At 38.6% G+C, this 27583-nt stretch overlaps 2 protein-coding genes across 2 annotated transcripts in view; one reads left to right on the top strand and one right to left on the bottom strand.

Moving 5' to 3' along the window:
• Positions 1-12570, top strand: part of VIRMA (vir like m6A methyltransferase associated) — a 31703-nt gene extending 19133 nt beyond the window's left edge. Inside the window, exons 16-24 of the mRNA XM_032222722.1 lie at positions 1173-1390; positions 2817-2949; positions 4182-4334; positions 5182-5342; positions 5995-6091; positions 6986-7152; positions 8682-9013; positions 10044-10187; positions 12226-12570. Coding sequence (XP_032078613.1) covers positions 1173-1390; positions 2817-2949; positions 4182-4334; positions 5182-5342; positions 5995-6091; positions 6986-7152; positions 8682-9013; positions 10044-10187; positions 12226-12383 — 1563 coding nt within the window. The 3' untranslated portion in view covers positions 12384-12570. The remainder of the gene's footprint in view (positions 1-1172; positions 1391-2816; positions 2950-4181; positions 4335-5181; positions 5343-5994; positions 6092-6985; positions 7153-8681; positions 9014-10043; positions 10188-12225) is intronic.
• Positions 12571-15641: 3071 nt separating this feature from the next.
• On the bottom strand, positions 15642-27289 carry LOC116511959 (E3 ubiquitin-protein ligase NRDP1-like). The gene is made up of 7 exons (XM_032222219.1): positions 27206-27289; positions 25755-25853; positions 21595-21819; positions 20548-20687; positions 19822-19984; positions 18675-18795; positions 15642-16914 (listed from the first exon to the last, which is right to left on the bottom strand). Exons 3-7 carry the CDS (start codon positions 21798-21800, stop codon positions 16681-16683), a joined length of 864 nt encoding a protein of 287 aa, XP_032078110.1. The 5' UTR covers positions 21801-21819; positions 25755-25853; positions 27206-27289; the 3' UTR covers positions 15642-16680.
• Between the last annotated feature and the right edge of the window lie 294 nt (positions 27290-27583).

Raw genomic sequence — 27583 nt, 5'->3', positions numbered from 1 at the left:
CAGTTGTGTTGTACATCAGAACAGATTCAGAATCTTGTCTACTGTAATATGTTAGTGCAACCAACCTATGCATGTTTACATTCTGGTTTTTGTCTATGTATGTGTGTGTTCCTCCCTTGGAAACTTTCCCAAAATTAAATGCTGTCATTTCTTCAGATTAGTTTCCCCCATGGAATTTACCATATGAAACAGAATCAACCGAATGAATTATAACGATTTACAGTTTACTGCAGGGCTGTGTAATAATTGGATTAATTTGTTTATGTGTTTTAAGATGTCATAATTCCTAATGTGCTAAATTTATGTATATTAATATTTTTTTAATTTTCCCCGTTTGAAGTTTTTCAATAATTAAAATTTTCTATTCTATTATTTTGCATATTCTAGTGATATTTTAGTTTTAGATGGCTTAGTTTTGCTGAGTTTTCTGAATTAAATCTCAATTGCTGCATCTGTGCAAATAATAATTCTAAATGAGCATTCCCTTAGAAAAAAGCCGCTAATGTAGAATATAGTAGACATTCTTAAGTTCACTAGTCAAGAGCCAAAAGACTTCCCTCTTTAGAAACTTTTATATTGGAAATAATGCAGCAATAGGCCTCGGTCATTATGCTTACAGATGCTTATGTTGATATATGCCAGACTTCCAACACTAGATGTCCCAAGTCCCCCAAACTATACATTTCATAGGTATTATTTGAAAGTAAAAATGATAGGTAGTTGAGTCCAGCATGTCGATCATCTGCTGAGAAAAGCAAAGTTTTTTTATTTCAGATCCCAGATAAATGTTACAAAATTGGCATTTTGTGACTGGCAGTTTCCACTAAGTTGTCACCTTATAAGAATGTGTACAACATGCTCTCAAAACCCCAATGTGCCCACTAACCTAAAGGAGTTATCTATTATTAGTCAATTAACTTATTGTGAGCAGTAAATCTGCTTTCTGTGCCAATAACATTACTACCGTAGGGAGTCTCAGATATCTTTTGAATTATGTCGTGTTGGTCTTCTATTCGAAAAAAAAAGACAATCTTTGAGGCATTCTTCATGAATTAAGGCACATTCTAAATTAGCTCTTTGAGTCCCAGCTATTGGCTTGCATTGCCATAATTATAAAATATGCCCCTGTCTTTCAGTAATACATTGTGTGTGTGTGTGTTTTTTTTTTATAGGATATCGCCTTGATCTTGCCCAGTTCCTCAGAAAGCACTCTTTCTGAATTGGAGCAGCTTTCCAATTCATTGCCAGGCAAGGAACTCATGGCTTCTATCTGTGACTGCCTGATAGAAACAGTTATTAATGCTGAAAGCAGCTATACCTGCTTACTGACTTGTATCAGGACAATGATGTTCCTTACAGAGCACAATTATGGATTCTATCACCTGAAAAGGTATCATTTCCCCATTTCAAATGTTTCTAAAAGTACCTGTAAATTTTATGCAACTCCCATTCATTTTCAGTGGAGATTAGTCATATTAGTTCAATACTAAAAGAAACCGTGAAAATCAGTCCCTGAAAAATCAGCTTCCTAAAGCGAGCTTCCTATCTTCCAGTGTTGTTTATGTCCTGTTTCTTACAATTAAAATTTAAGACGAATATTCCAGTAAAATTCCTCCCTGAAATTCTGAAAGTTGATCTTGAAAGAACATGATATATAACCTCTGTCCCAGAGGTGATAATTGGGACTATAAAACTTAGTTGACTGTGTGTACTTTGCTCAGTGATGTTATCCCATTTGCATCAGTTTGCAGATTTATAAAGAGAATGAAGTAGTCTGCATCCTGCTTCTTTTCTCCCATGCATTGGGCCATGGTGGTGGATGAACCCATTTGTAATTGTTAATATGGAAAGATTGTGGGTTGGCTCTTATGGTTTCATGTTTCATATGGATGCTCCATCACTGGAGGCTTTCAAGAAGAGACTGGACAGCCACTTGCCTGGAATGGTATAAGGCAGGGGTCAGCAACTTGCGGCTCTGGAGCCGCATGTGGCTCTTTCATCCCTCTGCTGTGGCTCTCTGTCGCTCAAAATATGTGTCATAACCGCCAATGTGTGACACATGCCAACATGCGATTTGTTGAGCTTTTTGACCACCAGTAGGCCAACCATGGCTAAATCCTAAAAAAGAAAAGTTTCAGAAGAAAACAGAACTTTTAATTCAACTACATATGCTAGTTTTGTGGTTGCTCAAGTCAACACGGGAAAGGTTTTGGGTCTCCCAGTATTTTCTTTTATGTGGTAAACAGGTCCAAATGGGTCTTTGAGTGTTTATGGTTGCTGACCCTTGGTATAGGGTCTCCTGCTTGAGCCGGGGGTTGTACTAGAAGACCTCCAAGATCCCTTCCAACTCTGTCATTTTTATTTTTGCTGGTGTTTGGTTTCAATGTTATAAAGGAAATGAGATAAGAATATTACTCAACAATAAGAATTGCAGCCAGTCTTTTAGAGAGTATTGATAGAGACAGTTTTGGCTATCAGTTGCTATGGCAACTATTTTAGAAGAGACCTCTTATGCAAATGAAGGGTTAAGAATTGCCTTATGGATGACAGATTCTGTTGATCAGTTCTGCAATTTAAAATATTTTTTTGTATCTAGTTTAGTTATTGCAATTGGCTGACTGATCTAAAAGTATTGTAGCAGTCTGAGAGTTTGCTACACCTAAGAATATTAAGTACAATGAAATTACTTCACATTTTATCTAGCAATACTTCTTTATGAATATATGAACTAGCTGCTTTTTAGTCTCTTAGTCACTTACGAGCTACATTAAATTTAGTAGGTAAAGTAAAATATTTCTTTTTTGAAACAACCTTAGGTCTCTGGCAAAACATTGTGGTGCTTTGCAAACAGTACTGAAGAGAATAGTAAGCAGCTTCAGTAAAGACACAGGAGAACTTGCCTCTTCCTTTCTGGATTTTATGAGACAGATACTAAATTCAGATCCTTTGGTAAGTAAATACAAGCTTATATTTCTCAGCAATGTTGTCGTTGTATTGCAATTTAGCAAAATATATTTGAAGGAGACCACAATGCTATGTAAATAGTTAAGGTGCCTTCTAAATAAAGTGTCAATTTAGTTTAATATTGATTTTAAAGTTATTTCATTGAAAAAAAATTACAACTTGCTTTTCTGTTGCTAAAATATGCAAGGCACGTCTCCTCTTTTCTTTTTAATTCTCTACAATAACTCCCATCAAAGCAAGAAATAATAAAACATAAAATGAAAGGAATAACAGATGGTTTTCACTAAGGGAATGTTTCCAGGCTTTTGGGTAAGGTAGTTGAACCTCCTTTTGAGTAGTATTTGCATGATTTTGTTGTTGCTTATTGGTTTTACCATCTTTTTATTCATTTGCCTTTACTATTACTGTATTATTATATTGTTCGTTATTTTTTCTTACTTTGTGAACCACCCAGAGTTGCTTAATAAATAAATTTATTCATCAAGTGATTCAAACTACTATTCTCAGAATGTTGAAAATACTACCCATAATTATGATTATAGAGAAATAAAAAGTTCTAAGAACAATTATGTATGATCAGTGTCAACGATTAACATGGTTTTGAGAAAGCTTCATATGATGGATCTATAAGTATAAAAAAGCATTTCACAAAATCCCTGTGATGTATATTCTGTAAGCATGTTTCCACATGGATACTGAAAAGGAAAGAGATCTCATATTGATCTATTTAGTATTGAAAGAAGGTTTGTCTTAAAGGACAGAATGAGTGCATACTCCTTTTTTTAAAATATAATTTTTATTAAATTTTCCAAAGTATAAAATACAAATAAAAATGAAAATAGTGGGAAAATGGGGAGTGGTAAAAGGAGGAGAGAGAAGTGTAGGATAAAGGAGAAAAAAAGCATTAATATCTGACTCTTTTCAGAGCGGTAAGATAGAAATAATAAGATTACAGCTTCAACTTTTTACTTTTGCATGCTTAATATATATCTCAGCAATTTCTCTAACAAATTAGTGCATTCTTTTTGATGAAAACAAGTGTACCCAAAGCTATATTTTACACTGTTATATAAAAATTCTTATTCTTGTTTAGCTTGGAGATTATGTTGAATGTTTATTTTATGTGTCCTCCATTGGCAACATTATGTTGCATATAAGATGGCTTTTTATACTTTTTGCAGTACTTTTTCACTTAGCTACTTCTTCATGTTCTTCAGGGATGTTGTGGGGATGATGGGAGTCTTGTGGAAGTAGATGGAAGTCATCCCACCAGAACACTGGGTCTTAGCACTGCAGAATTAAAATATCAGCTGCAGAGCAAAGAAGAGACTCCTGAAAACCTGCTCCTTGAACTGGAGAAACTGGTTTTGGTAATGTATCTTTCACTAAAAAAACAATATATTCATTTAATATAAAGTGAGTTTTGCTCCATTTTGTGACCTTTTTTTGCTACAGTTGTTAAGTGAACCCTAGCAGTTATTAAGTTAATTACATGACTGCTAAGTAAATCTGGTTTGATTTTGCTTGTCAGAAGGTCGCCAAAGGTGACCACATGATCCCAGGACACTGGAATCTTCATAAATGTGAGTTAGCTGCCAACTGTCTGAATTTTGATTGCATGACCATGGGGATGCTGCAATGGTCGTAAAGTGTGAAAAATGGTCATAAGTCACTTTTTCCAGTGATGTTATAACTTTGAGCGGTCACTAAATGAACTGTTGTAATTCGCGGACTGCCTGTATTGTGTGTGCATTATTCAGACTGAATAGTTACTGTAGCTAATGAGAGAAATATAAAATTAATCTTATCACATTTTTGGATGATAACACAGCCATCCTGATTTTCTTGATCATGGTTACCATCCTGCATTCATTTAGTTCTCTGCCTGCATCTATCAGTCTTGATGGTTATTTGGTCTTGTTGTCTACACATCTTCTTGATCTTACATAACCTGCCAATAGCATTTTGCACTATATCAGATTAAATGGCTTCTATGGTACACAAATTTTTAATAAACCTGTTCACCTTTAAAATGCCACCTTTTGTTGCATTACGTTAATACAATTGCTTCTTATAATTGTATTGTTTTGTAGTGCATCATCTCTAACGGGAATCGAAAATAAATATATTCTGGTGAAATGCTCTCTCTGTGTATCTTGTTAACTGTCCAGAATGCTAGATTTTATATGATTGATGAAAGTAGAATTTCTGATCTAGGAGTGTTCTAAGGAAGAAGAGACCCTGGAAGCATTACTGGATAATGTTGTTGCACTTAGACAGATGTTGGAATCTGCTGGAGAGGCTTGTCCTCTAAGTGATCAAGATGTGGAACCAATTTTGCCTGCTCCAGAATCTCTCCAACATCTATTTAATAATAGGTAAAATAACAAAAATACATTTGCATGGACAAGAGAATTATAATATTTGGAATTGGTATATTTGGATCACATTTAAATAAATCAGATTATTTTCAAGGGGATTGTGGTACACAATAGAAATTCTTAAGTACTATTGTATAATTATTAAAACTATATTTATTATACCAAATTATTAATTTCCTATCTCTGTAAAACACGGAGTCCAACCTTTTCCTTCTTTCCGTTAATTTTCTTCCAGAATTGCATATCAAACAAGTTTATTTTTATTTCTAGTGTTCTATCTGTTCCTTTTACTTTTCAACTTTTTTTTTTTTTACTATTATACCATGTATTGAAGGTAAGTCAAATTTGGCAGGTAAAATGATGTGATATAGTTTTAAAATAATAAAATAGCTAATAGTTGCAACTGAAGGAGAAAATGGCAACAGTTTGTGTTAGTTATAGGCTATCCTTTTGTTTTTGGTTAAGAACAGATCTTTATAAGGATGTAATAGTTTGGGCTGCAAGAAGATTTTTGTCAGGGTAATTAGAATTTGGACTTAGGACAAGGGTTAGTAAATATGTAGTTTGGGGAAAGAGATGAAAGTTTTTAATGAATTTAGTAACTTCAACAAATATTGACCAATAATGAAAGCTGTGTTTTACCTTGCAGGACTATGTACATCTTGGCAGATGTTATGGATGACCAACTGAAGTCTATGTGGTTCTCACCATTCCAGGCTGAAGAAATTGAAACTGACCTTGACATGGTAAATAATTAAAAAGTAATTCTTGGGTAATATTTTTCAACTCTGCGAGTAATACAATATTGCATTCAAACGTCTATGTTAATCTTGCTAGCACTTGGGGTTATCCAACATCATTTTATATTCTATTTCTATTTTTCATATTCAACATCCTCTCCCCCATCTTGAATTATATATTTCAGCATCTTTTTGGAAAACCCCTTTGGTCTGAAAAACAATTTACCAGATTCCATAGAAACCTTCTTATACTACAATACATGTAATTTTTTAGTACATGTGACCTTTTTTCTACTTTTGACTCTAGGCGTAGTATTTTATATATTCAATCAACCTGGGGACAGAGCTGATACTAATAGCTGATTCCAGTGTTATTTTGCAAAATCTCTTTGATTTGAAAAAGCTGACAAAGAGGGATTTACCTATAGAGATTTGCTACAATTTGTGACTATTCAATTAGAAGTCCTATGCCTCTCAGTTGATACTGTTGTTTCTACATTCTTGTGGTCAGTGATCAAGTTTGAAAATCTGTCCAGTCAGTGCCAGATCTGAATGGTACATTCTACTGAGTGTTTTGAATTTGAAATGCCTTCATTTTAATAAATGAAGTAAATGAAAAGCTTTTATTTTAAAGAATGCCTTTAATACACATTCCTCAAACTTTTAATTAATAATTCTGGAGGGATTATATCTGCAGATAATTTCCACCTAATCTGCATGTTATTATAGTATAGTTTCTAAAGGAATAGTCTGATCAGGAGATTTGGATTCCCATTGCTACTCTCGTAAGTCTTCTTCCTCTTTTATTTTGTAGTGTAGAATATTTTCCATTCTAATTATATTGGGTATTAGTATGTTACTCATAGATTTACACAATGGAATATTTTCTCATTCTTGTAGGTGAAAGTTGACTTAATTGAACTGTCAGAAAAAGGATGCAGCGACTTTGATCTGCAAGCGGAATTGGAGAGGTCATTTGTTACAGAGCCTTCTTCTCCTGGTCGGACCAAAACCACAAAAGGCTTTAAACTTGGCAAACACAAGCATGAGACATTTATAACTTCTAGGTAACCAGTGGTCTTGATTATGCACATTTTTTGTATGCCTTCAAGTCATTGTTGACTCATGGCAACTGTCTAACAAGTCCCGCAGATTTCTTGACAAGTTTTCAGGAGTGGTTTTTCATTGCCTACTTTCTAGGACTAAGGGAGAATGACTGGTCCAAGATCACTCAGTTGGCTTCATTCTTAAAAGGTCTCCTCTTTCTAGCCTGATGCCTTTAATCAGTATACCGAACTGGCTGTGTAATAGCAGTAGACTTATATACCGCTTCATAGGGCTTTCAGCCCTCTCTAAGCGGTTTACAGAGAGTCAGCATATTGCCCCCAACAATCTGGGTCCTCATTTTACCCACCTCGGAAGGATGGAAGGCTGAGTCAACCCTGAGACGGTGAGATTTGAACCGCTGAACTGCTGATCTAGCAGTAGCCTGCAGTGCTGCATTTAACCACTGCGCCACCGTGTACATGTACAGATAGATTTCACTTAATGGCTGGCCTGTTTAGCAGTGGTTTAAAGTTACAAAGGTGATGAAAAAGTAATGTTACAATTGGTCCTTGCATCTACAACTGTTAAAGTATTCCAATAGTCACATGCTCACCATTTGTATGTACCATAGCTGGCTTCTGACAAGCAGACTCAATAGGGAAGCCACCAATAAAATTGCAAGTCATAGTCACATGATATCTTGCATAAACTGGGGCAAATTCCCTTAACAACCTCAGTGGAAGTGAGGTCCATCACAATCATGTGATATTTCGCTACACAAGTTTCTGCCCCAATTGTGGTCATTAAGCAAGGACTACCTATATATCCAATTAGACAGTATATATGTAAATATATATACCTAAAGATAGATTTGTATTACTTTACTGCACAAATGGTAATTTTGTGAGCATGATATAATGAGATTAACTGAACTTTGGTCACAAAGAAACTATTCAGCACATTGTTTGCCTTGTTGCAGCAAACCTCTCATAAGCCTAATAGTTTATGTGACCTATGTTGAATTATTCAAATTCCATGAATTTTACATCCTATGATTTAGAAAAATTAAATCCTGAAATTTCCAGTTTCGTAGTTTGGGAAACAAAACAAGCAAAAAAGTAAGAGTTGCTGAAAATGATGCAACTAACCCATGTAGGTAAGCTTCAGTCTGGATTATTTTGTCACAAAGAAGGGTACAGCGGGCTCCAATGGAAGAAGCATTTCTCTTTCTAAGATGTTAACAGATAATATGTCCTAGAATGAAATAAGGATATGCCAGATTGTTGAGAGAAGGGAGGACTCTTTAAACCCCCGTTAGACTTAAATCTGAGATTTGGTAAATTCTATAGAATATATCAATGAGTTATAGTAATACTGTTTGTATTTGACTGATATGAAAATGCCTTGCTTGAGCTAGCAATGTCAACGTAGTTCAATTCTGGGAAATATTTTGAAAAGTGACTGCAAAAGAACAGGAAAAAAATGGTGTGATTTTTAGCTGGCTTGCGAAGAATTTGTAAAACCTTTTTCCTCTTTTGTGTCTCTATAGTGGAAAGTCAGAATACATTGAACCTGCCAAGAGGGCTCATATTGTACCTCCCCCTAGAGGTAGAGGCAGGGGAGCATTTGGCCAAGGCCTCCGCCCCCATGACATCTTCCGTCAGAGGAAACAGAACACCAGCAGGCCCCCCTCCATGCATGTTGATGACTTTGTAGCTGCAGAGAGCAAAGAGGTGGTTCCGCCAGATGGGATCCCCCCTCCCAAGAGGCCACCTAAAGTTTCACAGAAAATTTCTTCCCGTGGTGGCTTCTCAGGGAACCGTGGAGGGCGGGGAGCCTTTCACAGCCAAAATAGATTCTTCACACCCCCTGCTTCAAAAGGTAAGTTATATGGTTCACTTTAACTTGAAAGCTTGGAGCTAGCTCTTAGAAAGGCAAGTTATCGCACATATTCCTTAAAGTGAAATTCATTGTCATGTTGCTAGGTTATTTATTCTAGCAAGTAAAAAGAAGCAGAATCTCCAGGTTTTTTTTTCATATTCTTTCTATTGTCCTCTCCATCACCATTCCTATTTAAAAATGAGTAAAATTTAGGCATAATTGTATAAATAATTCATTTAGGCAAGGTGGGTGCTGTTGAAATTTGCTAAGCAAATAAAGTCTTGCAAAACAAATCAGAGTTTAACACTGCTCCTTTCCCACGCTTTTATATCAGCTTTTCATTTAAAAAAAAATATCATGCTGTTAAACTGAGATGTAAAGTTACATCTAAATCAAAATAAGAGCAATATGTGTTTGGCTTAAATTGCACTTTTTAAAAATTTTTTTTTTTATTTTCAGACAAACACAAACACACAACACATATAACATAAAAGCCTCTTCAATTACACACAGTGTGTCAATTGATTACAAAGTCTTTCTGTGTCCTTTCCATGGTCCTCACTTGAATTTTATCAAAATTCACATATTGACAATCAAGATATCTTTGTATACCTTGTTATTATGCTTCCTCCTATTCTAAGTCATTCAATCATTTTAGCATTGATAACATTCTCTAATAGTTTCCAATTCCATATTTTCCCCCCATTATTAGTATCATCAATCTAATATACATATATACAAATTGTTATACTTATTAAGCATCCATTAAGCTCAGCTATTATTACATTCTTTCAACATAAGGCATATTAAATTTGAAGTAAATTTATATTGTAACATTTTATTACATTATCCTGAAATCATCCAATGATATTTACGTCTTTCTAATCTATTCTATATAGAATTGTTTATCTTTTATAAAAAGGCTTTTCAACATCATCTCCATAATCCTCACTTACAGTTTGTATAAGATTTCATATTATCAATCTAGTATATATAAATGCTTTGTGCTTAAATTGCACTTTTCATTTAGGAAATTACAGTCGCCGTGAAGGAGCCAGGGGATCAAGCTGGAGTGCCCAAAACTCTCCCCGAGGAACTTACAGCGAAAGTCGAGGTGGACAGAGCAATTTCAACAGAGGCCCTCTTCCCCCTCTGAGGCCTTTAAGTTCTGCAGGTAAGGAGTTGTTTCCTTCCATCGTATAATTAATTCATTTGCATTTGTATCTAATGGTTCTTTTTATGGAGCTCTCAATATGCCTTACAAAACAAGGGTCAAATCACAATACCACCATTGAATGCGAAATTGAGAAGTGAATACCAGATAAACGTTTTGTTCAGAATAATAGAAAGCAAGCACATATAACTGCTTGATAGTATATAATACAATAGTAGAGTTGGAAGGGACCTTGAGGTCTTCTAGTCCAACTCCCTGTCTAGGCAGGAAACCCTATACTGTTTCAGACAAATGGCTATCTAACATCTTCTTAAAGACTTCCAGTGTTGGGGCATTCACAACTTCTGGAGGCAACTTCTGTTCCACTGATTAATTGTTCTGTCAGGAAATTTCTCCTCAGTTCTAAGTTGCTTCTCTCCTTGATTAGTTTCCACCCATTGCTTCTTGTTCTGTCCCAAGGTGGTTTGGAGAATAGTTTGACTCCCTCTTCTTTGTGGCAGCCCCTGAGATATTGGAACACTGCTATCATGTCTCCCCTAATCCTTCTTTTCATTAAACTAGACATACCTAGTTCCTGCAACCGTTCTTCATATGTTTTAGTCTCCAGTCCCTTAATCATCTTTGTTGCTCTTCTCTGCACTCTTTCTAGAGTCTCCACATCTTTTCTACATTGTGGTGACCAAAACTGAATGCAGTATTCCAAGTGTAGCCTTACCAAGGCATTATAAAGTGGCATTAACACTTCACATGATCTTGATTCAATCCCTCTATTTATGCAGCCTAGAACTGTGTTGGCTTTTTTGGCAGCTGCTGCACACTGCTGGCTCATATTTAAATGGTTGTCCACTAGGACTCCAAGATCCTTTTCACAGTTACTACTGTTGAGCAAGGTACCACCTATACTGTACCTGTGCATTTTGTTTTTGTTGCCTAAATGTAGAACCTTAGTCTTTTCACCATTGAATTTCATTTTGTTAGATAGTGCCCAATGTTCACGTTTGTCAAGATCCTTCTGTACCTTAAGCCTGTCTTCTGGGGTGTTGGCTATTCCTGCCAGCTTGGTGTCATCTGCAAATTTGATGAGTTCCCCATTTATTCCCTCATCCAATCATTGATCAGTCAAACAATTAGTCAAACAGTTTCCTTGAGGTAATAGGTAATCATTACAGAAAATAGAAGGCACCCCTTCCAGGCAGCATATTGTGTAACAAACAGAACACAAATCCTATGAAACAATTGTAGGAGCAAGAACCCCAAGTTACTTTTTCTTTTTTTAATACATTGTGTCACAGCAGGTTTGGCACCTTGTCAGCCTTGGTTGATCTAAGAGCAAGTTTGGACTTGACTACTACCTGGGTGGGAGGACAACGGTAAAAACCAGGGCTGTAATCTAGGGGAAAAAAACATCCCTGAAGATGACAATGCCCAGTTGTATTTTGCTGCCAAGAAAATGACATGGACAAGTTTGCATTCTCTCCAATTTTTGAGCTTTACTTTATTGTTTAACTCTGCCAGGACACCTTAGATAATTTAATATACTTAAAAAAAAAGACAGTAGAAAAATCCTAAAAAGCATGACAGTAGATTTTCGTGGACTGACACCCATCAAAAGTTAATGGCAGGAGTTCCTTGCTAAGGATTTTAAAACTTATCCACATAACAACTTGCATGTTTTACCTATTATTTGTTAAAGTACATAGCTTTAAATTAATTCAAATGGGAGTTGGAGATATGTGTTAGACAATATCAGAATTAGCATATCTTTTTCAGCCTTAGTCATTTTCACAGTTTACACATTTTCAGTCAGTTATTTATTCTTGGTAGCAAGTTTGGTTTTAGCTGCACTAAATTCCAGTCTTAATACTCCCCCCCCCCCCTGCCTGTTATATATATATATCATCTTAATTCTTTAAATTGTATACTAAGTAGCTTTAATTTGACCATCTGAAGGGCTTCAGTAAGAAGATTATAATGCATGTTGCAGATCCTACTAGAAATGCATAGGTTCTGTTGCCAATAATCTTTCCATTTGTTTAAGGCTACCGGCCAAGCCCCCGTGATCGTGCATCCAGAGGTCGTGGTGGTCTTACACCATCTTGGGCAAGTACCAACAGCAGTGGTAGTGGTGGTTCAAGAGGAAAGTTTGTTAGTGGAAGCAGTGGAAGAGGACGTCACGTTCGTTCCTTTACTCGATAAACGGATCTCTGAGAACATTCTGACTCTGAACATTTCAAGATGATGGTGAAATACTTAAATATATTCGAGGACCAATGCTAGACCTTCTGGTACCTGAGGGCAGCAAGATATTATTTTTTTTAGGGATGCAATTTTGTTTCATACAAGATCTGAGATTTCAATAAAACTGTCTTTTTTGTGTGTGTAATATTTGCTTGTGTTTGGGGCATGACATGGCAATATGCCAGAAATAATTCTGTTTTTTTCAGTAGGTTTGCAATGTGGCTTTCACCTAAGATAGCATTGAGACTACCTCTGCTAAATAATGAAGAAGATCTTTTGGTGCTCTGAGATAGCAGAATCCGTCAAGCACTTTCCTAAAACTCCAGCTGTTGCTATTTTATTTGATCAACTTCTAAAGCTACCATTCATCAAGCAACTCTGGATGTTGCAAGATCATTTTTAGGTGAAGCCATTTCAGAAGAAAGATGTATTATAGAAAGTTGTAAATGCCACATGTCCTAACTACCGTATTTTTCAGAGTATAAGATGCACCCTTTTCACTCAAAAAAAGGGGTAAAAATCTGGGTATGTCTTATACACTGAATACAGCATTTGTGGCCTACTGAAATCCCGCCCGCTTTGTAAAATGGACGTGCAGAGGGTTTGGGAGACTTGCAAAGTGCTCCTGGGGGCTGGGGAGGGCAAAAAAGAAAAAAACCCGTACCATTTTGCCCCCCAGCCCCCAGGAGCACTCTACAAACCTCCCAAAGCTCTGTGTGCCCCCCCTTTTGTTTTGCAAAAAAACAGGCGTGCAGAGGGTTTGGGAGGCCTGCAGAGTGCAAAAACTTTTTAAAATTTACCTCTTCAAAATCATGGTGCGTCTTATACTCCATTGCGTCTTATAGTCTGAAAAATACGGCATCTTTTTTGGTAAAACAATCAGCATTTTCCAGGTATTTAAAAGCCGAAGATGAAGAACAGCCAAATATATATTGATGGCCCAAAGACCCTGTGGAGGGGGTATATCTGAAGTGATATTATACCTGCTCGTTTTGACAAAGTTATGTTTCAGTGGTCCGAGTATTGGAACCTACAGTCAGGGTTCCTGATGTTGGGGCAGAATTACAGCTATACATGTAGTGCTTGGTTTAGTAAATAGTTGGAACTTGTAACTTGGTTGTTAAGTGAAGCATGTCACGTAAGTGAAACTGCAACTGCGCTTGCCGAGAAGATTCCTTCTGATCTGTTGGCTGATAACAACTTGTGCCAAAATCCAAGCAGGATTTTCTGCCATGGAAGATTTTCAGTCCCAAAGTGGAAAGGATTCAAAAGCCATTTGACTTTGGGCCTGAAAATCCAGTAGGCTTGGAGGCTCTTGCGCACAATCTTCTCTGACCCTCCTGCAGAATCTTGCATACCCTCCCTGGCTCATACTGGAAAGAAGTTGCCTTTCTTAAAAATCAGGGCATTTATTCAACAATGGTGACCAGGATTGCCTGGATTGTCATCAAGCAAAGCAGTCGCACTTTATAACCGCTTTGCTTGGTGACAGCAATCCCAGATCAATTGTCATTGTAGGTGAAGTACAGCTGCTCTTCTGATCTTCCCCATCAACCAAGAACTAGAGACAGAGCCACCGGCATAGGGTCCTGTGTCTCCATTTTGGTTTTCTGAATGACTTGAGTAGGCCCGTTATTTCATGTAATTTACCAAAATCCCATCCTTCCAAATTTCAAATGGTTATATTGGTATCAGTGATAGTTACTGAAGGTGTGTCTTTAAGGACATTTGCTTCACTGAGACAGAAACTGGTGAAGTTTTAGTATGTGAAGAGAAATTTAAGAAATTTGTGGAAAAATGGAACCATTTACAGTAGTGTTCATACTTTCTCAAGCCCTGACTTTTTCTACCTTTTTTCCTATGGTTATTTGCTAGCAATCACCCACCCTTTTATTTATCTACATACTTCCTTTTTTCTCCCACTTCTTGGACCTCAAGTCTTTCATTAAGACAGAAAGAGAACAGTACTGTATTTTTCAGAGTATAAGATGCACCCTTCCCCCCCTAAAAGAGCGTGGAAATGTTGGTGCATCCTATACACCGAATACAGCAATTTTTGGCCTCTCGAAACCCCACTCCTGCATCACATTTTTGCCTTTCCCCAACCCTGCCAAAGCTTGCAGAGTGCTGCTGGGGGCTAAGGGAAGGCAAATGGAACAGCCCAGAGGCATTTTTGCCTTCCCTTAGCCCCCAGCAGCACTCTGCAAGCTTTGGCAGGGTTGGGGGAAGGCAAAAATGCCTGTGTTTTTGCAAAAAACTGCCTGTTTTCCGCAAAAAATGGGGGCATTTTTGCTTTCCCCCAGCCCTGCTGAAGCTTGCAGAGTGCTCCTAGGGGCCGGGGAGGACAAAAACTTTTTTTCTTACCTCTTTGAAATCTTGGTGCGTCTTATACACCGATGCATCTTATAGTCCAAAAATATGGTATACTGTATGCCATAGTATCACTACTGAGGGTTTCTTTTTGAGGATTATATAAGACAGCGTTAGTGTTTTTGTCTAATTTGTTCACGTGTTAAGTCATGCTATAGTTTGGTTTGGTTTCATATACTATTTGTGATGTTAACATAGTTAACATTGGTTCAGTTGTTTTACTTCCATCAAACGTTGAATATAACTGTTAAATTTCTTTTTAGTCCATGGGAGTGACAGGATCAGTGTAAGAAAAATGTTTTGTTTGGCTACTGAAACCAGCCAAGACCTAATGAACTCCTGTTTATTTGTCACACCAAAATGGCAATAAAATTAATCCACAATAGCACTGCACTTTCAGAACATACACATGGAATAAAAAATATTGGATATAAAGTCTTTATTTCAAAGATACACAGAGGCATATTTTAGCAATCCAGAGTCAGACCTCTTCTATACTTCTTTCAACAAGCATTAACCACACTGCATAGATCAGGGGTCCTTCATCTTGGCTACTTCGACTCCCAGAAGCTTTGCTGGCTGGGGAATTCTGGGAATTGAAGTCCACAAGTGTTCAAGTTGCCAAGGTTGGAGACCCCTGGCATAGATGATCAAATTTGTCTTCCTAATTTCCTTTTTTTGCAGCCTCACTTTCCCAAAGAGTACATTCCTTTATGAGTTTCTTTTTTTAAAATGTATTGACACTTTTATATTGAACAGTCCTTGACTCCAAAAATCCCATTTTGAACCATATGTGCAAAAATATTTATTAGCTTTATTAGTTATTGAAAATGCTTTTTCTCATAGCTGAGTATTTGTAATATTGATTTTCTAGTTGCTGAGTATTTGTAATATTAGAAATATTGTTTACACATTTACTATTTTAATACTGAAAAAGATGATAATCTAATGGTAGAAATGAGATTTATGCTTTTCTGGTAATGGAAATTTGAAATGCTCATTAACATAAATAGGTTTGATCCAAATGTAGTTATGGGAGAACTGCTTTGATGTCAACTTATTTTTTGATTAGTGTGATATCTTACTTTTATTGTGGGATCTCCAGTGAAATATGTACTAGCATTTCCACTTTCAGGTTTGTTCTTGAAGCCATCATGAGGTAGGCTGGACTGTAAAATCAACTTACAAATCACATTAACTATATTGCAGTTCTATAGTAGCATCCCATATCTAACATAAGGGCCAGGGTTGTAAAGGCACTGTAAAATCCCCTCTTTACATATCAACTATAATTTTTTTAAAGACCAAAACAAAAGATTAAATTTATTATTGCTTTGTTTTCCATCTATAGGATGGTAAGTAGACTACTTTGCAGATTTACAAACTACCTGAAAAAGAAAAATTCTGAAATAAAGTAAAAAATCAGGATCATAATCCATTTATCTTGCGTAGTTTAGAATATCAACTACTGAAGAAAGGTCGTGATTTTTTTGCTGAAATCTTTATTCCTATAATTTTTATATTAAAACTAAGATCCTGTGTCCCTTAATCTTCAAGCTAAGTTTTTAAAAAATACCCTGTTCTGAATAGCAGAAAGATGTTTTGTTACTCATTTGAGGGGAAAAAAATGGATTACAGGAAACAAGGTTTTTAAATCATTTCCCAGGTTTTTAAAATTCTAAGATTGACTTCTGAAATGGTTAACACTTGAAGATGCTCCCTTTTAAACACGATTCTTCCCAAACTCAATGAGGTTTGAAAGGATCTCGAGGGAAATAAGGTCTATAAATGAATAGAACTGATATTTTTTTTAGACTAAGGTAACAATAATTTTGCCCTCTGAAGTTAGTTGAAACTTCGGCAAACCTGTTTTTAACTTTTAGTTTTATATTGCTGTGGCCTCCCATGTCTTTAGTTTCATACTATCTAGTCGAAATAGAGGCGGGGAATGTATTGCTTTCTTGCTCCTATTTCTTGGAAAGAAGCTGTCTTTTTGGAAGTTCTTCATTAATTCCAGCAATTCACGTTTTTCAAGTTCTGCCTGTTCCAACTCTTGGCGGTGCTGTCTTTCTGTTGCCATCAGAGCCTGCATGTTAGACATCATCTTGGACATTTGACTCTAAAAAGCATTTGAAGAGTTAATTTTATCAGAACGCGTTGCCAATTGTGAAGAGAGAATGGCAAATGTTGCATTTTCTTTTACACAGGCATAATCTTCCCTATCCAGTGCCGTATTTTTTGGAATATAAGACACCTTTTTCCCTCAAAAAAGAGGCTGAAAATCTGGGTGCATCTTATACACTGAATACAGCATTTTTTGCCTCCCGAAACCCCGCCCCCTTCACCAAAATGGCCGTGCATAGCCTTTAGGAACCTTGCAGAGTGCTCCTGGGGGCTGGGAGGGCAGAAATGAGCAAAAAACAGGCCATTTTTTGCTCAATTTTGCCCCCCCCCCATCCCCTGGGAGCACCCTATAAGCCTCCTAAAGACTATCCATGCCCTTTTTTTGACAAAAAACGGGCCCGTTTTGGGGAGGTTTGCAGAGTGTAAATTTTTTTTAATTTGCCTCTTCCAAACCATGGTGCGTCTTATACTCCCGTGCGTCTTATATTCCGAAAAATACAGTATGTGGTGTTCTTAAGAACTGCCTCTACAATTTTATCCAGGCATCAATTATGAGAAAGTAGTAAAGATGAATGGTAGTAGCCAAGTTATTTTATTCTCTTCATTAATTATCTGAGCTGTCTACCTGATTAAGCTCAACAGAGGCTAGGTTTTCTTTACAAGCAGCCCTTATGATGGTAATTGGGACCAGGATTGCCATTGCTAAGTGATGCGATCATAAAACGCAATATCAACTGACTGCATTGCTTAGTGTTGGCAATCTTGGCAGTTTTGGTTGCCACTGTAACTGCAGAACACACAGGTTGTTTATACCAGAAGAGATGGGAGTGCAGGGGAATATGGGGGTGATGCAGGGGATTATAGTACTGAAGGGTGTGTGTGTGTGCCATAGGCAGGCGTTGTGGACTGTGGGTAAGTCCACAGAGTGTAGATGGGTGCTGGGGAATACACAATCGCTGTGGCCTCCTAAGACGACGATGTGATGGGGCAAGTTGTGATCTTTCCTGTTGGTTTCCCTATTGACTTTGTTTGCTGAAACATCATAACCATGTGCCGGGCATCTAAGTGCCTGGATTCTGATCACATGACCCTGGGGATGCTGCAATGGCAAGAACTTTGAGGACTATTACCTACAGTCTGCAGAGTAGCAATGTCATTTGGGCATAGTGGGCTGCACCTCTAACTACTTGTGCCACTACATTCTGGACCAGCTGAAGCTTCCAGATAGTCTTGGAAACCATGGCAGCTAGCATGACAAGTAACTAAATATTAATAGAAATAATGAGTATGCCATACTACCTAATGAACATTGTTCTCGTCAGACCAAAGAGTAAATTTTACAGCAATTTGGAGCCAGCTTGATCCTTGGTATGCCCAAATATGGGAGGGAGCATACTGCTTCCCTTTTCTGTCTATCGGCTCACTCTGGGAGCCATCCAGGCAGAAAGCCATTTTTTAATGTTGCCTTGTTACATTTGTGTTGCATTTGTGCTGATAAATAAATAAAGGGAGACCAGTATAGATCTATTTCAAGCTATTTAGCTCTCATCAGCTAGCCATTTATTTATCAGCACAAATGCAACATATATATGTATGTATATATACACACACATACACACGTGTACACACACACTCCAATAAGTATTCTCCAAGTTTTCTTTCATAAATCCATAGATCTCAGCACAGAGTAAAGCAATAAGAGCGCCAATTCATTAAAACAGTTCTGTTATTAGCAGCAAAAGACAATGCAGTTACCTTAAGTTCTTCAATGTCTTTTTGCAAAAGACTCTCTCTTTTCACCATGTGTCTCCTTTGAGAATCTAAACGAGACTGCATCTCCTGTTTTGTATCTTCCATTTGGCAGATCATGTCAGACCTTTTACAAAAGAAGTGTATTCTCCTTTAGTAAGACTGATAACTTTACCTCAGTTTGAAAAACTGAAATAATCCCTTAGTGATCTTGACATTACTTCAAATGTAAAAAGAAACCAGTTAAGATAGTTTTATCAGCTTGTCAAATTTCTTCCTGCTATACAACCTTTAAGTAACTGTCTAATTCCCCCTTGATAAGTGAAATTGTTTCCAGGATTGGCAGAGATGATAGATACTAAAAAAAAATATTACAGATTTTCTAGAACCAGTAGTTTCTTCAACTTTGGCAATAAGTTAATGACTTTTACTGTGATACTAATATAGTACAAAAAATACAGTAATCATCATAAGGCACTTTCTCCCTCCCCTCTCAAAAAGTGGGTGGAAATGTCTGTGCGTCTTATAGAATGAATATTATGGTCGGGGAGGGGATTTTGTGTGGTCGACTGTCACTGCTGCCGCTGCTTGCCGCTGCCAGGGAAAGCTGGAGTCTTCACTGCCGAGCAGCTGATTGGCATTTGGATTGGCCTCCGGAATACCGCCAATCTAGGTGGTGGGGATCAGTGCCTATTGCTGGTGCTCACTGCCATTTGGCAGTGGCGATCCCTGATTGGTGGCAATCAGGGATCCCTGCCGCCTAGAATAGCTGATTGGCGGTATTCCGGGAGGCCGAGCCAACTGCCAATCAGCTGCTCAGCAGCAAAGGCTCCAGCATTTCCTGGCAGCAGCAGCAGCTCAGCTCAGTTGACCAGTGGTGGGCACAACGGAGTGGAGCCCTGAGAAGCCAGGTGCTGGGGTTGCGATAACGTGCTGAAGCTGACCAGGCTGTTTGCTGTTTGCTGAAAGGACGCAAGCCAGATGAATGCCAGATGGGTGCTGGGAGGCAGAGGCTTATTCACCCCCCCTTGTTTTCCTCCTCTAAAGCTAATGTATGTCTTATGGTCCAGTGTGTCTTATAGTGTGAAAATATGGTAAATTAGAAACTAGAGCTTATTACAGTTGACTCTCAAGCAAGAGAGTACCACTTTACCTGAGTAACTCTAGTTCAGTTCTCATTTCTGCCACACAGTTGTGCTGGGCATCTTCAGGACCAAGAATGACATATCCGCAGCCATTGGGGCATTCACGAGTTCGAAATTCACACACTAACACATGACTATATAAGTTACGTCGTTCAACTTGGACTGGACAACCTGAGTGGAAAACAGAAGGTGGATCAAAACAGAAGAAGCAATTTTATCTCCAGTACTGTATTGTTGATAAATTATTTCCAAGCTGTTCAGACTCAGAGAAAATTTTGCGTGATAGTGAAAAAAGTGTTCGGTTTTCCTGTTCTTCATCGTATCTTTAGCACATTTAGGAAACTTACAGCTTCTAGAAGTAGTTGGGACTTTAAGAGTCCCACCCAATATGGCCAATATTCAAGAATGAGCGGTTCTGTGATCCCATTACATCAGACAAGGTCCTTGTTAGTCATTTCTAATCTAACATATGGAGAAGCAAGTTTGTCTCCCAAACAATAACAAAGGGGAAGGAAGAAACATCAGTTGCTCTTAGGTTTCATGAAAGCTGATGTCAGCTCTTCACGGATCCTATGAATCCACTGGGTTCCTCAGCAAGGTGGAAACAAATTAACTTGCACAGAAAGAGAAAAACTAGAATTCAAGAAAGGTCACTTGAGACCCAAATTATTTAATGTAGGTATTAAAAATGAGGTTTACCATCTCTACATAAAATATCTCTGCCTTTTACGTACCATTATTTGGACAGGGTACATGTGTGTATTCACACTCGTATTCATGACTGTCAATGGATTCTAGTGAGCACACAATTTCACAGCCACGGTCTCTGTTTGTGCAGTGAAGCTGAAGCCGATTAAGATCATTCCTCATGTACCTACATTAAGAGATTATCATACTTGCAGTACCATTTTAAAATGTTTTCTGTCAAAATTTTCTTTGAGAAACATGGAAAAAACAATACTTTTTGAAAAAAGAAAGCACAACCTTTTTGTGGTGTGAATAACTACTGACCAGGGAAAATAAACCAGGGGGGAAAAAATTGAAAAAGGATTATGGAATCTTTCCCAATACAGGTAGCCCTCGTTATCTATGTGTCCATTACATGTCATTTTGAATATTTGTAGCTATTAAAAAGAGGCCAAACTCATTATACACAATAAAGATGTACACATCTCCCCTGCATTTATCTTGGTTGTTTATACATTTGCTAAATGGCAGACAGGTTTTTTGTGGATATATTATAGGTAGCCCTTGACTTAAAAGGCACAATTGAGCCTGGAATTTCATTTGTAAGTTTTTGCAGTTATTAAGCGATGCATCCAAAGTTAGGACCTTTTGGCAGCAGTCGTTAAGTGAATCCATTTTACCCAATGGGTGTTTTTTGTCAGAATCCAGCAGTAATTTCTGGAAACTGGAAAGAGACTATAAAAATCATGGTCATGTGACCTTGGTATACTGCAAATGGCTGCAGGTCAGTTGCCAAGCACCCAAATGTGATCACATGACAATGGTGTCATTGGAACGCATTGGAACTTTGAAACTGAGTTGTAAGTACCTTTTGGTGGTAGGTCATAACTTTGAAGCCTAGCTTATAAATGTCTGCCCCCAAACCTATTTCTCAAGATTCACAAAGCCTTTTCAAGGTGAGCTTTAAAATCACTTTCACAATCCCATTTTATGAGGAGTGGCTGCAAATAGGAAAAGGGCAGAAACTGAATCCCTGCCCTATATAGTGACTAAGGCCGGATCAGAAGTGAGAGTTGTGGCGAGTGGTCCCAGACCTGTAAAGTGGTCGAAGGATAGACAGATCAAGGAACTGGCGGTCCTCTGGGCAACTGTTGTGTTGAATGAGCCATCCATGGATGCAGGAAGTGCAGAAGGCATGTTCGCAAGGAGCTTGCACAGGATCTTGGAGCACATCTCGGCAAATGCAACAGATCAGCCCTTCATTGACATAACCAACAAAGCGCTCCATGTCGTAGCCCATTTTCTCAAACACGGTTAACCTAACATGGGAATGAAATACAGCATGAGCAGAGTAACTTCTTACACGGCCTTTGAAAATCAAGGCTTTCTCTCAGAGACATCAGTTTTGCATCTTTACAAAGTGACTGACCTGGCTGCCAAGTTTTAAACAACTCTCACATATCAAAAATATGCCTAGCAGATTCAAAGGTAAAAGGTACTTTTATCTTTCATATCTATCATATAGAACCTCTAATGCATGCAAATCTCTTCAAGTCCTTGGCTAAACTTCTCAAACATTGTGATATGTACTTAGGCAAACAGCAGGGCTATAAAGTAGAATATGATAAAGTGAATTACACAAAGAATTTGAAAAACACTGAAGCAACATAGCTGGAAGGAGGGAACTGTCTCGTTTTCCCACTTGTCTTAAAGCAAAAGGAATATTTATATACATACATACATACATACATACATACATATATATATGATCTAATGAGCCAATCTCAATCTATGAGGGCCATACCTCATTGATCCATACACTGATCTTTGGACTAGGAAGAACAGAGAAGTAAGAGATACACAGTATGCATTTATTCACATTTCAAGGCTGCCCACCTCAACACCTCTGAGCTGCTTAGAAAGAAAGGAGACAACGTATATAAAAAAGGATGTTAAAACTGACCAGAAGAACAAACACTGAAACTAAACTAAATTAAAGTAAACTAAACTAAGTAACTAACTAGAGATACAAAAACCCCTAAGCCAAAGTCTGGGAGAACAAACAGGTTTTGAATAATTTATAGAATTTCAAAAGGGTAAGAGCTGCATAAATCTGTGGGGAGATATAATTCCAGAGGGCAGGAATTACAAGATGACATTGGATCTGGAAGACACCCTTATGGATTAATTGTATAGGTCCAGCAGAAATACATGGAAACAAACAGTCCAGGAAATAACCAGGACTCCTGCCATGAAGGTCTTTAAAATTAATAACCAGCATTTTGAATTGCACTTGGAAGCCAACCAGCAACCAGTGCAGCTCATAGAGGTTACATGAGCATAATGTACCACTCCTGCCTGTGCTGCTGTATTCAGCTGTAGCTTCCAGGTGATTTTAAGGGTAATCTCATACAGAAGTAATTACGATAATCCAATTGTGATGTGATCAGGACATGAGTGACTATCTGAAGAGCCTTTCAGTCCAGGGAAATATACACCTGATGCACTGAATGTGCCACACAAATGCTTTCTTGGTCACAGCTAGCACTTGCTCATTGTGTAGAAGCTGAGAGTCCCATATTGTGCGCAAGTCTCAAATGGAAAAATGCCGCCCCACTGAGAGTTAATGGACTTGTCAGGTATGAGCCTGAATTTGTTCCTACTAATCCAGACACCCTACTAATCCAGCACTGGGCTAGGACTTTGATGGCATCACTTGACTAGCATGGAGTTGAGGTGTACCAATGGGTCTAAGCAGCTGATTCTTATACTGATGATACTTGACCCCAAACCAATGGACTAATTTCATCTAGCAGTTCCATATAGATATTGAACAGAAGGTAAGAAAGTGTAGAAACCTGTAGCATCTCACAAGAGAGCGAGCATTCACCAAGGAACCAACCACATCATCACAGTGCCTCCCCAGGTTTGCTGCTGACCAAAGGACACCATAGTGGATATTAATAAAAGACACTGAAAAATCAAGGAACACAAGCATGGCCATACAAACCCATTCTGGCTCTGCCACAGCCGTGACTAATGTAGTCTCCATACTACTCTACAACCTGCCTATTGGAATGGATTCAGAGAATCCACTTCCCCCAAGGACATTTCACCATCTCCACCACCTTTCTCTAAAGAGGGAAGGTTGAAGGATGGCACTGCAGCATAGACATTAGTACAATGACATAGACATCTGTACAATGTTCTAATGTCCAAGATATGTTTGCTTAATGAAAATAGTATGTGGAGCTTAAAATTGTTTGCCTCTCTGTCCATCATTAGGATAACTCTCCAAAAACTGGGGAAAAAATCAGGACTACCATACCTTTGGGAGTATAAGACACACCTTTTTCCCTCAAAAAAGAGGCTGAAAATCTGGGTGTGTCTTATACACTGAATACAGTATTTTTTGCCACCCGAAACCCCGCCCTATTCACCAAAATGGCCATGCATAGCTTTTAGGAGCCTTGCAGAATGCTCCTGGGGACTGGGGAGGGCAGAAATGAGTGAAAAACAGGCCATTTTTTGCTCAATTTTGCACTCTATAAGCCTCCTAAAAGCTATGCATGCCCATTTTTTTTGAAAAACAAAAAAAACAAAAATGGACCCGTTTTCACGAAAAATGCCATTTTGGGGAGGTCTTATGCTGTTTTGGGGAAGTCTGCAGAGTGCAAAAACTTTTTTTTTTAATTTGCCTCTTCAAAACCTTGGTGCGTCTTATACTCCGAAAAATACGGTATATTTTGTTGTGGTGGGCAGCTGTAAAAGACAATCTGCAATATAAAATGGGTTTGGGGTTGCAAATATTAAAATATCTCTCAACGAAGCCCTATGACGGGCAATGTTTCAGAATGTTTCTAATTTTCTGTATGGTTTATCTTAAACAAATATAAAGGTATTGGAGAGCTCAGCAGCTGCTTTATCATATCTCGACTCCCCCTCCCCCACATTTTCTATTTACTGCTTGACAAAGATATTGACATAAAAGCACAGTACTGAAGATTTATTAATAGCATGCTTGCTAATGGCAGATTTTGGGACAGCTGTCATGGACCCTTCAGAGCCTGGTTCAGAGAAGGAAGAACTGAGACCATCTGACAGGGATGGAACATCTCCTGTGACATGTTTGGAGAGGCCAGGGGCTGAGGACGATGCTGTCCCGGGCCCCTCAGGCATTGAGGAAGGTGGTCAACCAGATGGAGAGCTGCCTGCCTGCATATACCCGAGAGGACCAGCTGTTGATAGGCAGCAGTTCTCCTCTGATGAGGAACAACTGTCTCACCCACTGATTCAAGGGCAAGGAGAGCTGACAGCAGGCAAGCCCAGAGAAGGACTGCAAGGCTACTTAGGAGGAGGTTGCCCCATTCTTCCACACAAGGAACACCTGGGATGAAGTAACTTAAGGTGAAGCCATGGGGAATTAATCTTTGCCAGGAACAAATCTTTGTTTTGGGTTACACTCCCCTGGCTTTGACTCCTACCTGCCTTTCTGCCTTGCTTTGAGGACTGCCTTTTGTCTTATCCTAGCCCTGTGGACCAGGGGTGGGTTTCTCGCCCCATTCCAACTGGTTCGGTTGGAACGGGGCCGGCGGCGTCCTCGTGCACGCGTGCGGTGCATGCGTGCGGCGCACGCATGCGTACTAGCGTCTGTGCGATGCTCCAGCTGCTCCTGGAGGATTGCGCAGGCGCTGTATGCGTCCTGCGCATGCGTGGAAGCGCAGAACTCGTCAAAACCGGGTAAGGAGCCCGGGCGCGCGGGTGGGCCCTTGGCCGTTCCCGGAAGTTACTTACTTCCAGGTTCGCCGACCAACCGGTTCGCAGGGACCGCCGCGAACCGGTTGAAACCCACCCCTGCTGTGGACTTTACCTTCAGAACTGCCTTTGCCCTGTACCTTGTCATTGTCCTGAGGACTGCCATTTGTCTTATGCCGGGACTTTGGCTTGTGAACTTTCCTGGTAATATATGGGTTGTTTGGAGGACTGATGGTAGCTGCCTTCAGGATAATGTAGGTGGAGCCTTAATGGCGATTGGAGGATCATTTGTTGAACACTTCGTGAGGACAATAAATGACTTTCTAAAGGCCTGCCTTGTCTTGACCACCTGGGTCATAAAAGCAGCACCAAGGCGTATAGCTAGTAATTGTATGAGTGGCATATAGCAATCTCTTTTTTCAGGCGATACCTTATTTCCATTGGCAAACATGAGCTCTATACAAGCCACACACAGAGGGCAAAAAGTAATAGAGCTTACCTGAACCTTATAACCTCCAGATGTTTTGTGGTCACAATTTCAGTTCAGGCAGAAACCCTGGCCGGAATATTGGGAGTTCTTAACACAACTGTAAGGCTCCTGGAATAGGATAAATGAATGAAAAATGGAACTGCTGGAAGTAGTTGTCTCTGAAAAGTTCACTATTTATAGTTACAGAAAAAATCCATCAGTGTCATTAAAAATGAAACTTTGGTCATTATTATAGATCAATAGATGTGCTTTTATGGATTAGGCACCACTGAATTAAATTGCAGAAATATAACCCTTAAATATTTTGTATCTGTTGATGAAAAAGAAAAACGTAAGAAAAAGAAATTCTCAAGAACATAGACACATAGCCATGAAAATGCAATCTAGCTTAAAAATAATCAGTCTCGTGATATCACTGCATCTTAAAAGAGCAACACAAGTCCCTGATGGATTTGGCTGCAGCAGAGCCTTACTCCACACCTCTGCATGGGGCTGTCTGGGGGAATTTATTAATTTTATGCACACCTATTTTCCCATAAGGAAATTCTGAGAGTTGAACTCCACACATCTTAAAGTGACTTACTAGTGCAAGTTTGAAAAACACTGCTCTAAGGCATGAAAGCTTATACAGCTGGTCCTCAATTTATGACCACAACTGAACCCAATGCCTCTGTTGCTAAGTGAGACAGTTAAGTGAATTTTACACCATTTTATGATATGTCCAACCACAGTGGTTGAGTGAATCCCTACAGTTGTTAAATTAGTAACAGAACTGTTAAGTGAATCTGGCTGGCTGGTTGCCCAGCATCCAAATTTTGATAACGTTGACCATGGGAATGCAGCAATGGTCATTAAGTGTGAAAATCGGTCATAAGTCACTTTTTTCAGTAAAGTTGTAATTTTGAAGCGTCACTAAGTGAACTATTGTAAGCCAGAGACTACCTGTACCATAAACCACCTCTTCAATTGTAAAATTCGTTTATATTTGCTACCCATTTGTCAACATAAAGGATGTGCGTTTGTATTTTATTTTAATAGTTATATAGTTTTATAGTTATAATGTACACTGAAGATACAGTGTACGAGGTGCAATGACAAAGTAAACTAGTTAGCTAACTAAGTCAACTTTTACAAATTTGCTTTTCCCCTTTACTATATAAGTATATTTATTGTCATTGTACTTAAATACAACGAAATTGGTTTTAACCTCACTAGTGCAAAATTATAGCAGAAACGAAAAAAGAAAGAAAAAAAGAGAAAAAACTAGCGTGTGCATGGAGTGATTGTGGTTGTATTTAAAAGTCTGACAGCCCAAGGATAGAAACTATCTTTAAACCTATATATATATTAAAAGCCATATATTCCAGGAATTCCTCTATGTATATATATAACCAGCTTCTCCTGCCGTTCCCTGGGCAAGGCTGCCCACCACCGTCCGCCCCATCTATTGCGCGTCTCACCCCTCCAAGCCAGGTCCAACTCCCGAGTCTACCACGTATCCCTCGCTCCGCAGCCAACAAAAGAAACGCGGACGAAGATCCTACCGGCCTCTATATATACTGCATCTCATTGGCCCAGATACGCCAGAATATAGAGTGCAAAGTATAGAGTCGCGCAGGCCGTTGACTTCTGAGTTTCCTTCGCTGAAATAGCAGACTAACGGAATTAACTGGGATTAAATGGTGTGGGGTCTCCTGCTTGAGCGGTGGAGAGGGGTTGGACTCGATGACCTATAAAGTCCCTTCCAACTCTGTTAATCTGTTATGAGTTAGATTTTTGAGAACCCGGAGGCACTACAGCAGGGGTCCCGAAACTTGGCAACTTTAAGACTTGTGGAC

The sequence above is a fragment of the Thamnophis elegans genome, chromosome 8 (genome assembly GCF_009769535.1).
Source record: "Thamnophis elegans isolate rThaEle1 chromosome 8, rThaEle1.pri, whole genome shotgun sequence".
NCBI lineage: Eukaryota > Metazoa > Chordata > Lepidosauria > Squamata > Colubridae > Thamnophis > Thamnophis elegans.
This window is presented reverse-complemented; position numbering and strand designations above follow the sequence as displayed.

Excerpts from the sequence above, each read along its gene's own strand:
- LOC116511959 (XM_032222219.1), bottom strand. The coding sequence starts at position 21,800 with ATGGGCTACGACATGGAGCGCTTTGTTGGTTATGTCAATGAAGGGCTG. Across the intron at positions 20,688-21,594 it reads ATCCTTCGACCACTTTACAG|GTACATGAGGAATGATCTTA; the intron begins GTCTGGGACCAC and ends CTCTTAATGTAG. Across the intron at positions 16,915-18,674 it reads AAGACATTGAAGAACTTAAG|AGTCAAATGTCCAAGATGAT; the intron begins GTAACTGCATTG and ends AATGCTTTTTAG.